The 15124-nt window shown below is 41.6% G+C and overlaps 1 protein-coding gene across 1 annotated transcript; it reads left to right on the forward strand.

Moving 5' to 3' along the window:
• The first annotated feature begins 5007 nt into the window (after positions 1–5007).
• LOC133911633 (uncharacterized) lies at positions 5008–14694 on the forward strand. The gene is made up of 3 exons (XM_062353963.1): positions 5008–5860; positions 11281–11588; positions 14044–14694. The coding sequence occupies exons 1-3, from the start codon at positions 5154–5156 to the stop codon at positions 14394–14396; spliced, it is 1368 nt and encodes a 455-aa protein (XP_062209947.1). The 5' UTR covers positions 5008–5153; the 3' UTR covers positions 14397–14694.
• Positions 14695–15124: the final 430 nt, after the last annotated feature.

Here is a 15124-nt window from a genome sequence, read left to right on the forward strand (position 1 = left end):
AAGAATACTTGGTACTGGCTCTCTCTGAATTGTGGTATTCATCAGAATCTCAAAGAGTACTTGTCTTCAGATTCGCCGTAATAATTTGCCACACTGTATACTACTCATCTGACTTTGCACATTTGGTGCATTTATGCACCCTCCAAGGCTTCAAATATAAACTTTTTTTTTCTCAAATACGCAGGAGGACTGGATATCATTGTATTAAGAAAGGAAGAATCCAAAGTTGGAATACAAGCGCTCCCGGGGAGCCAACACAACGTGAGAAATAGAACATCTCCGCACAGCGGCAACTAATTGCCACGAAACCAAGGGACTACTCCCGGAATAAGCAACCTAAGTGGTGAGCTCCCGCCGCAATCCATAATTCCGTGTCCGCCTTGATCCGCTCGAGAAGCTGCATCGCCGTGGAGGAGCGGTGATCAAAAAGCCTGGCGTTTCTTTCCTTCCACAGATGCCAAGCAATAAGCATGAAAAGCGAGTTGGTTCCTCTCCGCATACGCTCTTGTTGCAAGGAGACGATGAGAGACCACCACTCGAGAATGGAGGCATCCGGGAGGAAAATACAGGCACAGAGAGCCCAAGAGAAGGATTCCCACCAAATGGTTTTGGCAAAGGAGCACTGGGCAAAAGAGCACTGGACCAAGAGGTGATCCGCGGTCTCCGGTTCCTGATCACAAAGCCAGCACACCGGCTGAGCATCCAACCCGCGCCTCAGGCGCCTATCTGCCATCCAAATTCGCTGACGCAACGCAAGCAAATGAAGAACTTGACTCTCGATGGCGCCCATGACCTCCAAAGCAGGTCGGCGGCTTGATCATGGATGCTGCCTAGATGGAGCATATGATAGGCCGAGCGTGCCGTGAATGCCCCATCTGAGGATCAGCGCCAAACAAAAGCATCATCTCTGAACTCATGCAGCCTAATCACTGCGAGCTGGTGCCAAAGAGAAATGTAATCCATCAAAACTTGCACGGTTAGCGACCCTGAATGTCGCGGATCCATTGCCTGTTGTGTAGGGCCTGAGCCACCGTTCGAGTGCGAAGAGCGCAGCGGCCAATCGACGCCCAAAGAGCCGGCGCCAAAGACTTGATGGAGCGCCCGCCGAACCAACAGTTCGACCAAAAGAGGGCGCGCTGGCCGTTGCCCAGGAGCACAACCACGGAAGCATCAAACAGAGCGTGAACCTCCGGTTCAAACTGCATCTACAAGTCAGATCAAGCTCGATTTCGGTCGGGTTTTTTAGCCAAAGCCATCGAACGCGCAAGACGAAGCCGGCGAGCTTGAGATCAAGCACACCAAGACCGCCAAACTTGAATGGCCAAACTTGAAATACCTAAACTTCATTTGGCTTCATGGGAGGAACCGAACCAGAACAGACAACTACTCATCTGAGCATGGATTGATAATGGGAAACACGCCTTATGTGGAGTCCCTGAAGATCAAAGACAATAACACATCGTTATCTGCTGCGCAAGGATTTGCGTGACCTGGTGCGCACAAGTTTTTCCTTTTATGCCAGCATGAAGACCAAACAGGCAATAGCTACTCTTTGCCTGCTGCACAAGGATTTGCATGGCCTGGTGCACACAAGTTTTTCCTTCTATAACTGCGTGAGCTCCTAACCGTTTTCAAACTGTCTTGTCCAACCCCTCACAAAGCAGCGAGACGATGGTTGCCGAAATAAAGCAGTAAAGCACCCCTAGGATGATGTTGCAATATGCATTTTGTTTATTGCAAAAATGGATACGAACAGAGATCCGTTCTGCCTGTGTAGGTGTTTTCACACATAATCAGGATGACATTATGATCCTTGGTAGCATTTGGTTTCCTAGAAAATGCTATATTTTTCTCCCCAAAAGCCTTCTGAATAGACTTGTCAGTACTCTACGTGAGAAATCAGAATGGAAAAATAATGTGGGCAATATAATTTTGAGTTTTCGAAACTATTTTAATTAAAAAAGAAAAGTTTATTTTTACCCCCAAAAGTCCTAGAAACTAGAGGAGAACCCCAGTGACAGTGTAGTTGGTGGCACTTGAAATGCCCACTTCACACACCTCAGGGAAACAGATATGCCATGTACTTATGTGTGTTAATAGTGGCAGACCAGTGTTCTTGATCTGCAGATAATTTCTTAATTATTTTAAACCATGGAGACAAGAGTTTTGATGAGCATAAAGTTAGTATATATCTCTGTAGGTTTGCTTGTGTATCTAGTCTTCGCATGGTAAGTTTCTACATTTTGGATGTGGCAAATTCCTGTGTAATGTGCAATTCCAGTTGTTGCCCAGCAGGGAACCTAACCTGCCGTAGTGTTTGTAACCTAACATTGTGCAGCTCATGATTTATGTGTGCTTTTCTTTTTGAGGATATATGATGTATGTATGTTGAGTAATGTGGATATGTATTTCTCAAGAGAAAGAGTGAATAAAAAAAGCCACAGGTTTGATAGTCGTTGTTGAACAAAACCACAGAGCTCAAGAGAAAGAGGATGGCAAGGCAGAGGGACGTCGAGCTTTCCCATGTCTATTACGGGTCAGTAAAGCAGACCCTACCGTTCAATGCATGGCAAGATCGGCCCACCTTTTCTTTTGCAGAGCACACTTGTTTATGCATGCAAGCAGTCGATCTACTGGCTAAGACTGACAGATTCGGGGCATAGCAACCAGCAATGCGCTTCACTTGAGCAAAACAACGAACATGTGGGGTGCATGCATGGTCCAGGTGACCTCACCTCAGCTCGACGTCGCGGGATCAGTTGACGAGCACGTCGTCGCCTGGTCGGCGTCCCTCGACCTGCCCCCGCTGACGCCGTAGGATCACCGGGCACCAGTTCGGCGGGCACGTCATCGGCCCCAGCTCTACGCTGAGCTGCCAGCGCGCGAGGATGCTCGTGTTCGTTATCGGCAGCGGCGGCAGGCCAGCAAGCCCGCTAGCCGCCTACAGCCTCTCTATCCACGCTAGCGGGCCCTGTGGGTGGGACCGGATTGCGAGGTATGCTGCAATTTTGACGGGTTGGGCCCAATTGCCAGGGAATAAAAAAAAAAGAAGGACCCCCTCTTGAGTCTCTCTCCTCTTTCTTCCTATTCTTTCACCTCCTTTCTACTAAGTAACGGTCTATAGAGCTTTAGCTTTAAGCTCTAAGAATTTTTAAATCTAATTATTCTTAACTCTATAAATTTTTAAAGTTGTGAGTAGATTAATGGTATTTGATTAAAATATATTATTTTTCTTTTGAATTGAAAATATATATTTAAATTATTTTATTTCATTCTACAAACTCTAACTCCTGTATAGATCTCGGAGTTAGAGCTCCGCCAACCAAATGCCCCGTTTGAATATGTCTTTAAAATTTTTGGGTGGTTGAAGAAACGACTATGGCTATTGATTTTTTGTTGTTAACTTTTACAATAAATTTTTAATTTCTCAACACACTAAAAGCTAGAAAAACTACTCTCAGTCTGCTTCGCAGCTTCTAATTCATTTCAACTATAACCACTTCTTCAGTCAGACAAAAGAGACAAAAAAAAAACTAGAAAAAAACCCAGCCCCTTAATAGTTTCTACCTTTTTTAGGAAAAAAACACGAAAAAGCTTATCTAAAGAGGATCAAAGTAGTCTCCCTACCTAAGTTCCTTTGCTTGTTATTGTCACGACCTTAAGCTCCAAACACCTCCAATTGTCTAGCTACATCCTGTCGCCATTCATAGTTCCTATTTAGCATAGCTTATTGCTAGCATTTGATTCTCAGAAATTATAAGCTGAAACAAACATACTGATTTATTGCTAACTTTTGAAAAGCTAGCTTATGATAAAATTAACTAAAAGCTAATAAGTTGTCTAAGAGTGATTTTTCTAAAAAGATGGTGTGTCAAGAACTTAAAAATCGCTCCTAAAAACTATCAACTTTTGATATAAGTCATAAACGACTTTTTAGCAAAAATCATTTTTTTAATAAAAACTCATAAGTTTCAACTCTACTAAATAGAATCATAACCTCTTCGGCTCGCTGATCTCTCAACTCCAAATCAAACAAGTTGCGAAGCCATAAGCTCTACCCCTTGCACCTATGACTGACAAAGGGCAGCATATGGTATGAAGATAGTGATTGTTAGCAAGCATGACATGAGCACTTCAGTGAAGGTTTTGGCATGATATCCCAAGAGCTGCTGCTTCAATGGAGCGAATCAAGGTTAAGGTGGCAGGCAAGTCATCATGATGCACGAGGGGAAGAGCATGACCTCCTCAATAGCCAGCTCATCCCTAGCCTTGGATCAACAATTGTCAATGGCATCCACAGCCTTCTTAGGTGCGACGTCCGGGAGGATAACCTCCCTAATAGATAGAGACGGGTGGATTCATAGCCCCACCATTTTTTTAAGAGAAGAAGAAAAAAAGAAAACAATAAGGTGAAATAAGAGGAAGATCATTTTTTTTATAAGTTCATATGTCCATTACTGCCAACAAATAACTGCATCACATGGTGAAGATAGATAGAGCTTACTAACTGACACGCGCATAGGCAACATAACCGGTGAACCACCCACACAGCCTCCTCTCTTTCCTTTTTCAAAAACTTTTTTCCTTCCCATCTTTCTGCTTTTGAAAAAAAAATTACGAGAAAAGTTTGACTCAAAAAAATTTGTGAAAAAAATTTACACTAGGAAAGTTTGACTTAAAAAAAGTTTTAAGAAAAAGTTAACGAAAAAATGTGCCTCAAAAAATTTGAGAAAAAAATTTCAAATTTTTTTTTACTGTAAGCCACACGTTACAATCGTTCACGATTTAGACACGAGCGGTCACATACGGAAAAGAAATTCTCAAGATGGACACTACAAGAGAGAAGAGAAGACAACTTTGATAAGCCATCGCTGCGAGGAAGGTGGCGTGGCAAAAGCAACATTTTAATATACGTTTTGGCGTGGTAGAAACGATACATAAGAACTACGTCTTGCGGCGGTTTTGCGTAAGCTTAGGAATACGCGTTCAAGCCAAAGTGCCAATCTCGTTCCCACGTTCTTCCCTTTTGTTTCACTCGGATTCAACACTGGACGACCCGGGCAGAACAAAAAAGCTTCATCCTGTCGCAATCCAAATCCAAATCCAATCCCATTCCCCCGAACCCACAATTCCGCGGCGATCTTCCCTAGAGCATGAAGAACCCTAACCCCCCTCCCCAGAAGCCCTCCGCCTCCGCCATGGCTCCCCGCAAGTCTCGCTGGGGCCCACCGCCACCGGGCGCTGCTGCAGCTGGAGACAAGGCCGCGTCTACCTCCGCCCGCACCCCGACTCCCACCCACTCCGCGGACTCCAGGCGCCATCAGGCTCCTCCCGCGCCTTCCCCGCTCGCCCGCAACCCCGCGTCGCCCGCGGCCGCGCTCCGGCCGCCGCCGCAGCCGCAGGCGGAGACCCCTCCCCCGTCGTCGTACGGGTTCCACAACCTCGACCGCCGCACCATGCTCCTCGCTGACGGCACCGTCCGCACCTACTTTGCCCTGCCCCCCGACTACCCCTTCGAGCCCGCGCCCCTGCCACCCCTCCCGCACCACCTCCTCCCCCGCGCCGCCCCGGACCTCTGGCCGCCGCATCAGCCACCGCCGCCGTTTATGCCGATGCCGGTGCCGCCGCAGGGCGCGAAGCGCAAGCACCCCGCCGACCAGGACGAGGGCTTCCCGAGGCACCCCAAGCAGCCGCGGCTCGATGCGCCGCGTCACCCGCCGCAGCAGCTGCCACATGCCGCGGTGGACCGTCACACGCTCAGGAGGGCGTTCCTCAAGTACGCTAAGATGCTCAACGAGAACTCCGCGCAGAGGCGGAGCTACCTCGAGGGCGGCCGTGTCCCATGCCTCGCCTGTGGCAGGTTTGGCGATCCCGCATTACTCGCCACCTCCTTCCTGGCAAGCTTTCTAGTACTGTTCGTAGTGAGGTTCTTGTGCTGGTTTCTTGCTGTTGTGGAACTTGCTCTTACTGTTTGACTTGATATGCCCTTTTTTTCAGTTGCACTGATATACTATGTTCGTGTCTGTCTGGAGAAATCCACAGTAGAATATCTCATTTCTGAAAAAAAAATGCTGCCTAGGTCTCTGCTTAGTAATTTTTGTTGATTAATTTGTGTGAATTCTTTCTTGGTGGACTTATCTGCTGGTGACTACTAACTAACACTTAGATATCAGTTAGCAGTACTAGGAATGTTCAGCTTAACTTTGTTTTCTGCATAGCTTTGCTTCATCTGGTATTGAACTTGCAGTGACGGATGCATCTAACAATATATTTTGTCTTTCGCTACTTGGTATAATGCCATAATTGCTCCAGAATTACTTTGAATTATTCAAGGTTTTTCTTTTCTTTTGTAAGAGTAATGATATATCATATTCTACCAAACCATCTATTTATTACCGGCGCTTGTTGCGTGTGTTTCGATTTCGTAGTGTGTACATATGAACTTGCTCTGCAGTCGAAACATTTGTTTTATGATGCCTTTTTTCTACCCACTGAAGTTTGAAGCGGGATTTTACTTGTGTGATCAGATGTCTATAGAGAAATGCAATGCTTTCATCTCTACCTTTGGCAGCTAATATGAAACTCCATGCTACCGTTATTTGGAACTTGGGTATATAATTATCCTTGCAATTTTTTTAAGAGGTGCATTGTCGCGTGATGCTATTTATTCTGCTTACTACAAAGAACAGTGTTTGGAAAAAAAAAATATAAGCTGTATGTCCTGCTTCACTTCTTGCTGCAGAGTTGTTATACATATTGGCAAGTACTGATCTGGTAGATTTTCTATTAGTATCATTGTTCATTAATTGCTTGATTGCAATTGTGTGCTTGTGAATGTTTATTTGATTTTGCACAATTTTTTGCTTGTATATTAAGATATGGACATATGGCGGATTATCTCCTCATGTGCTGTGTGGTTTTCAATTGTCATTATTGTCTAGCATCTAGCACAAGAAGTAGCCTATCTTGATCTAAGAGTGTTACATTATAATTGCTTGTATCCTTGCCTTTAATTTCACGCTCCCATGCTTTCATACTTTGTATTTATGGCGTGATTTATGATCTGAATATTGTCTTTCCCAACAGACCTCGGTCAACAGTTTTCTGAAGCATTCACTTGTCGGGCTTCAGACGGTGATATTATATATAGCATACACGTTTATGCTGAGTGTCAAATGCTTTGTGCATCATCAATGTCTGACAGCATTTTGTTCTTATTTTCTAGACTCTCCATTTATAGTAAATGTCAATTTTAGCTTTTATCTAAGCGTTTTATTTAAGGCCTGCTACTTGGTGCCAATGTGCAGTGTGGAACTATGCACATCAGTGGTTCAGTACTTTATAGTGTATACTATGTGAAATGTTGGACATTGATTATCACCGTGCACCAGTATATTGTAGGCACATAAGTTTTCTCATGCTTAGCAGTTTCTGAAATTTGGATATGTTGGTCCTTGTACAGGACTTTGATTTATTATTTGATAAATGATATGTGTCCAACGACTTCCTTCTGAATATTCTTATATTCAAATGAATCATGCTCTGTACATTATTAACACGGCCATCTTAAGCTAAGTAGCTGAACTAACTTAAGCATGAATTGTTTGTATGCTCATTCGAGCTGTCATGTTGATGATTCATAAATACATTGTAGAAGTGGCAACTAGGACAACTATAAAAATTGTAATGTTCAAACATGTCAAGATCTTGATTAGTCCAACTTTGGGGACAACCGTCTCTTGTTGCCATATGTTCATCATAAACTGGATAAGTTGAAGCGGATAGTGGTTGTAGGATATGTTGCGTAGCAGTTTAATCAATTAGGAGCTTATGCATGTTTGGTCTGCAACCACGAATCATGTTAGGTGCTTGCTGCGTCTCTTTAGATTTCACAGTGTCTACGTATGAGCTTGCTTTACAGCAGAGCAGATATATATGTTTTCTGATGCCTCTTTTCTACCCTCTTCCCCCTAGATTGAAGTAAAGTGGTATTGTACTTATGTGATCAGAAGTCTAGAGAGAACTGCAATGCTTTTGTCTGCACCTTTGGCATCTAGTATGAAACTCCACGCTGTTGTCATTTGGAACTTGGGAATATAACTATCCTTGTATTATTTTTAATAGCTGCATTGTTGTGTGAGGGTTTCTGATTCAACGCACTATAAAGAACAATGTTCTGGAAAAAATATATAAGCTGCATATCCTGCTTCACTTCTTTGAGCAGAGTTGTTCTACGCATTGGCAATTACTGACCGGGTAGATTGCTACTGATATTATTGTTCATTGCTTGCTTTGTTGCAATTGTGTACTTGTGAGTGTTCATTTGATGTTGTAGCAGACTTGTTTGCTTGTACTTTTAGATATGGACAATAGGCGGATTATGACAGAGCCACATGCAGGCTTTATGATTATTGAGGCGATATCTCCCCGTGTGCTGTGTGGTTTTCAGTTTTCATGGTTGTCTAGCATCTAGTGCAAGAAGTAGCTTATCCCAATTCAGGAGTACTACATTATGCTTAACTGCCTGTATCCTTGACTCTACTTTTACCCAATGCTTTCATACTTTGTATCGCTGGCATGGTTTATGATCTGAATATTGTCGTTGCCAACAAAGCTCCGCTACCAGTTTTCTGAAGCATACACGTGTGTATTGAGTGCCTGAGTGTAAAATGCTTTGTTGCATTGTTGATGTCTGACAGTATTTTGTTCTTGTTTTCTAGTTTCCCCATTTACAGCTGGTGTCAGTTTTAGCTTTTTATCTAAGCATCATATTGAGGCCTGCTATGCACATCAGTAGTTCAGTACTGTATATTATGTGAAATGTTGGACATTGCTTATCATTGTACACCAGGATATTGTAGGTCCCAGTTTTCTTCATGCCTATCAGTTTCTGGATATATTGCTCATTGTGCAGGACTTTAGGTTGTATTATTTGATCAATGATATCTATTTAACGAATTATTCTGAATATTCTAATATTCAAATGAATTATACTCTATAACGAATCATACTCTATACATTATTAACATGAGTACACAGCTATCTTAAGCTAAGTAGCTGAACTAACTTAAGCATGGATTGTTTGTATGCTTATTCTAGCTGTCATGCTGATGGTTCATAAGTACATTGTGGAAGTGGCAATTAAGACAATACTATAAAAACTGTAATGTTCAAGTGTTCAAGATCTTGATTAGTCCAACTTTGGGGATTGCCGTGTCTTGCTGCCATATTTTCATCATAGACTGGATAAGTTGAAGAGGATAGTGGTTGTGTAGTATTTTAATCAATTAGGGGCTTATGCCATGTTTGGTCTGTGACCACAACATGTCAAAGCAAGTTTGGCGACTGACGAGTCACATTCACTTCGTTCATGTCTTAATTATGGTGCTTCATTCTTTTAATGTTTTTTTACTTAGTTAATGTATCAAGTGCATCATCAGTAGTATCTAAATTATTTGGAGACTTAAAAGAAGCTATTCTGCACAGTATCATGGTTGTTTGGAATATTATATACCTAAGCTATAGTTCAGACACTATTTTATAATTTTGTTGTCCTGAAATTGTGCCACTTTATTTCTTTTTGTTGTTCACCGTAATTGTGTATTGTTGGTCTCTTTTGCATGATGCTATGCATTATTAAAAGTCTTCCATGGTTTATGTCAATCGTTTGACATTGTATGTAGAGTTTGAATCATTTTTTTGGCTTAAATTGTTGATATGGCCTACTATGGCTTCTAGTACTAATGTTTTACTGTTCTAGTGTTCATACTCAATTACTTATTCTTCTGTAAACTAGCCTTTTAGCACTGCAGAAGTCACTATTTAGTAAAACACTACTAGAAATGACCAACTTCTTGAGGCAAGGTGCAGCGGGATGAAGGAACTGAGGAACTCCCCACAACAGCCAAGAAGGAAGTAGATCAAACAGTGTAGTGTAGAGTAGAGATTGACCGCAGAGATGAGAACTACTTTTATCATAGAGTGGCCCTCCATTCTTCACTGAAAGCTCTTAGAAATATCAATTGCAAACACGGCAATTAAGTTTTCTAAAGAAGCTTCAGTGGTCCTTTCTCTGTTTATTTTCGTTTTTTTATGTCTAAAGTTCCATGTTATTCGAGGAGGCTTGTATCCTAAATAGTTTGCACAACATTGCCTCAATGTTGCCTAGGCATCCAGGCAACCAAAGGGTGGGTGCCAGGGGTGGTTGACTAGAGTATGGAGGTTAGGAGAGTCGAGAGCGATAGCGAGGGAGGGAGGCTTGTTGCAGCCCTAGCAGCCGTTGTCACCAGCTTTGTTGAGTGAAAACTGAAGGAGCAGTGCTTGTGAGGAGGATACAACGAATATAGAAGAGTTGGGACGAGAAGCTTGATTCTTGTGAGGAAGAACATCTCGAAAAGGAAAGTCTGGAAGGAAAAACCAAGGGGTAAAACCTGATGAAGCAGACAGCAATACCAATGCATTTTTTAATTGTTTGTCTCCCACGTCTGTTATGTTCAGTTGTTCACCCTCCATATGAAATTGCTATTTGTGGCTCGAGTAACTTCCTTTCATAGAAAAAAAGGCATCGTATGCATGGGGACATCCCATCTAAATTTCCAGCTGTTGTTTCCTAAATAATTGCCTACATGTTGAAGCATAATTGACTGCACAGTTGTTGCCTAACTGGATGAAGGAAGCGAATTGCATCCTCATTTTATGGTAAAATCCATTTTTTGCCTCAACTTAAACAGCTTTTGACGGTTCACGTTTTGATTCAAGTTTTCAGCTGGTCTAAAGGTAATTCCAGCTGAGAAGCCGTTTTCGTTCTGGCAGTAGGATTTGGTGTGGAAACAAGGATCGAAGCCTTGGTACAGACCTCCTTTTATAGAACCACTTGTATGACTATTTTCCAGTGGGAGCTCATAACCGTTCCTTATCTATGTATAGTGGAAGATCCACTGTGTGCCCCATAGGCTGCTTCATCCCATACAATCCTTAAGAGTCCCAGAGCTGTCAGCAAACCTTTAGGAGTATGTCATTACACCAGTGACTGAATATGTCTAAAATTGTTTTTCTCTTGACGGATGTTTCTTTGGCATGGAATCCTTTGTTTCTGCTTTCTTATGTTATATTTGTGATGGACATGTTTTGGGGATTTCACAATTGAGATTCTTTCTCGTTTGTAGATCCTGACATACTGCATATATAATGAAGGTTTTGTTTAGTTTGCTAGTTTTCAACTGCTATTCACCGGATCTTAATTTTTTTGTGATTATGTCTGGTCAATGTACACAATTCCAGGTCTTCTAAGGACTTTGCTGATGTGCATGGACTTGTCATGCATGCTTACAACCCACCAAATGCAGATTCATTTGTTGATCATCTTGGTTTGCACAAGGCATTATGTGTCCTTATGGGATGGGATTATACAAAAGTCCCTGAAAACTCTAAGGGATACCAATCGTTACCTGGTGATCTTGCCCGAGCAAGTAGGGAGGACCTTATCGTGTGGCCGCCGACTGTTATCATTCACAATACTGCTACTGGGAGGAAGAAAGATGGTCGCTTTGAGGGTTTAGGGAACAAAGACATGGATAAGAAAATGACAGGTATATTTTTATTGCAGCCTCTAACTTGTGGTGAGAACAGTAGTGTTTGCATACAAGTGCCTGTTGCATATGTGCTTTATAGTGGTTTGATAAATTTATGAAGGAGTTCTGTGTTTTCCATTTCTTTGTGGTTGCTATTTCTATCATATCGCACATTTGCAGAAAAACCCCTGCGGTTGGGGAATCAATAGCATGTATATGTTTCCAGGACTCTCAACGTGACCTTTCATAGCCCAATGGAAGATTATTAAAGTAACCCATTTCTGTTAGGTTTAAAATTCATCATATTAACCTATGAATGTCATAGTGACATTGTATAGCTGAGCAAAATTCTGGGCCTAAGGACACTGAATATTTCTCAGTGATATACTATCTCAATCTGCTTTCTACTTTTGCTAAGCAAGGCTAGGGTTTTGCTGTTATTTTTATTTTTTGCTGTGTTGTAGATCCAGGGGTAGAGCCAGGATTGGACGGCAGTGGGGGAGGGGGGGGGGGAATTTGAATCAGTTTTAGAAGCTATTAAATTGATTCTTGTAGAAAAACGTAATTTTCTCTTAATATTATTTAATATATTTTCTATTTTTAGGAAAAAAATATAGATGTTACGATGAATCCATGTTCCATGATCAGTTTAAAACATCTTTTTTCTTATTCATATACAAATATACGATCTTTCCTATAATAGATAATGATAGCTATCTATTCAACTTCTCGATATTGTTTTTTCTAGTTTGATATTGACCTACCATAGAGATTGCTAAAAAAATCTATAATTGAAAATAACTAGAGCTCATGCCAATAAAGAGTAGAGCAATGTAACATAAATTATGACTATTAAGGACAAGCTCTTTAAAATTGATAAAGTTTGGCAAGAAAAAAACATTTTATTTAGATGCATTCACAATAACCATGTGTAGTAAATTATACGCGATGACATTTAATACCTGAAATGTATTTCGAAAAAAAAGACATAGTACTTGAAACATATATAGTAGATAAAATAAGTTTGTATACCAATTAGCTCTTAAAATTATTTAGTTTTTATATGCTACTATATATATATATATATATATAATGTGTCTAGGCGTAACGTAGTTTACCTTTGTGCCCACCTCCAGTTATGATATCAAAAATAGTATAGTTACAACCCATAAGATAGGTCAGTTACTACAAATATATATAATCGTAACTCGGTACCTTCTTTAGTCATAATTATACACTTTTTGTCATGTGATCGCAACTTGTTCACCTCTGCGCACAACCTTAGTTACGATCCCAAAAGCAGTATAATTGCGATCAACAAGATATGTCAGTTACTACAAATATATATAGTTGTAACTCGGTACCTTCTGTAATCGTAATTATGCACTTTTCTGCGCACACCCTTAATTACGATTTCAAAAGCAGTATAGTTGCGATCGTAACTGACTTTTTGTCATGTGCGAAACTCAACTATCTGTGCGTCGTAACTGACTATTTGTTTAAGTCGTAAATGGGGTGACGCAACAATAAACTATAGTGCATCTCATAATTATATACTTTTTGTCATGTGATTGTAACTCAATTATCTGTACCGTCGTAACTGACTATTTTCTTAGTTGTAACTTTAGGGTGACGCAAAGGTGACAACAATAACTGGGGTGGTACAACAGTGAACTACGTTGCGTAGAATGTGTACCGTGGAACACATAAGCATGGGGGAGGGGGGGCCTGGCCCCTGGCCTCCCCCCTTGTCTCCGCCCCTGTGTAGAGCAGCTCTGTTGTCTCCGCCCCTGTGTAGAGCAGCTCTGCCTTGGCTGATTGAACATAGTGCAGCTTGACCTCAGAAAGAGTAGTGCTGGGTTGTAGGATACCTCTACTCCCTAAGTGTTGTGTTAGGCTACAAGTAGTAGTTGCATCCAATGCTTGATGGATGGTTTCTGTTAAATTTACAGTCAGCTAAATGCAACTAATGCCTAGATTACTGCACAGACAGTAAGGTATTGCATTGTCTATGCAACAATATTTTGCTGCGTCTTTGTCTCTGTTACATGAACATGAGGTGTGTATCATCCGGATTCTGGGCCTCAAGGAGGTTGATTACGTTGTCTTTGTGATAGGCATGCGGCTGATCTACTTCAAGCAGATTAATTTGTTCCCGTTGGTCAGATCTGGGGAGCAACATTTCTCTGTCCAATGTTTTGGCTTGCCACCTTTCAAGTTAGGGGCGAACTGTAACACCGTTGTGGGGTTCATATTCATTGCTAAACTAAATATCTAATCTAGCAAAGTAGCAGTGCCGTTCGGTCCTTAGGTGTGCAAGGTTGCAAGTTAGAATTAAGCCATATTTGGACATCGAGAAATAAAGCGTACTGTTCCCAGTTATGAAATTATGGATCTGAGTACATATTTATGGAGTAATGCTATATATATCACAGTAATATTTGCTGTGCCAATTTCGTATCTTTGTTTTCAGAGCTAGGGTTTTCTGGTGGCAAGCCGAAGTCCTTGTATGGAAAGGAAGGGCACTTGGGTTTGACACTTATCAAGTTCGCAAGCAGCCCAGCTGGCTTGAAGGAGGCTGAGCGTCTTGCTGAGTTCCTTGAGAGGCAAGATCATGGACGTGTAGGTTGGTCACGTGCACAAGCCGCACTTTCTGTAGATTCTGATCAGAACCCTTTACTGGTCGAGACAGATAATAGAACAGGTGAGAGAAACAGGATACTTTACGGATACCTAGCTATTGCATCAGATCTCGATGAATTAGACTCAGATTCGAGAAAAAGGGCTTTCCTCAAGAGCAGAAAAGAAATTGACCCAACTGACTAGTAACTTGTCACGAGGCCCACCTCCTCATCAGTTTATCTAATTTGCACCGAAGCGTGTACACTTGTCTTTTGTATGCCAATTTCATAGATTTATGTTGTTGCTATGCACGAGAAACCTTGAATATAATACCTGCATCTAGGAAGGTTATGATAATTATTTCTGGGAACTATATATTTATATTAAGTGTGTTTTCTGGCAAGTGTGTGTATTGCTCACTGATTGAATTGTCATCTGGAAGAGTTCATTAAGTGTATGATTTGATTGCTTCCTAGTTTAAGTGTGATGTTGGTCTTGCGTACAGTATGCTCTGTGGATGGTCTTTGCAATACATAGTTTTTCTTTTATTTCTTGACTTGCCACGATGAAGACTTGTATTACCATGAGACAATGGCGCATTTCCCTTAAGAGGGTAGTCGCTACTTTTTTGGTGTTGGTTGGTTGTTCATTGAATATTGACAGTAATACATTTCTTGTTTCTCAATACGGTTCAGCATATCATTACACTAACTCACTAAGTTGGTCCCGTGCTCTTGGACATCCTTACCGTTTATATTGGTTTCTATATTCGGGAATCCTTTTGCAATATGTTTGTGTGGAAATTGAAGATGGTAAAACCGCTTAAATGCCAATTAGTGCTGATCAGAGAATGGCGGCACGTATCATCCGCCGTATCCAAAGACTCTTAAGAGAAGAAAGAGGCCATCATGTCTCGCATGCCATGCATGCAT

The sequence above is a fragment of the Phragmites australis genome, chromosome 3 (assembly GCF_958298935.1).
Source record: "Phragmites australis chromosome 3, lpPhrAust1.1, whole genome shotgun sequence".
Taxonomy (NCBI): domain Eukaryota; kingdom Viridiplantae; phylum Streptophyta; class Magnoliopsida; order Poales; family Poaceae; genus Phragmites; species Phragmites australis.

Excerpts from the sequence above, each read along its gene's own strand:
- LOC133911633 (XM_062353963.1), top strand. The coding sequence starts at position 5,154 with ATGAAGAACCCTAACCCCCCTCCCCAGAAGCCCTCCGCCTCCGCCATG. Across the intron at positions 5,861-11,280 it reads CCATGCCTCGCCTGTGGCAG|GTCTTCTAAGGACTTTGCTG; the intron begins GTTTGGCGATCC and ends ACACAATTCCAG. Across the intron at positions 11,589-14,043 it reads CATGGATAAGAAAATGACAG|AGCTAGGGTTTTCTGGTGGC; the intron begins GTATATTTTTAT and ends CTTTGTTTTCAG.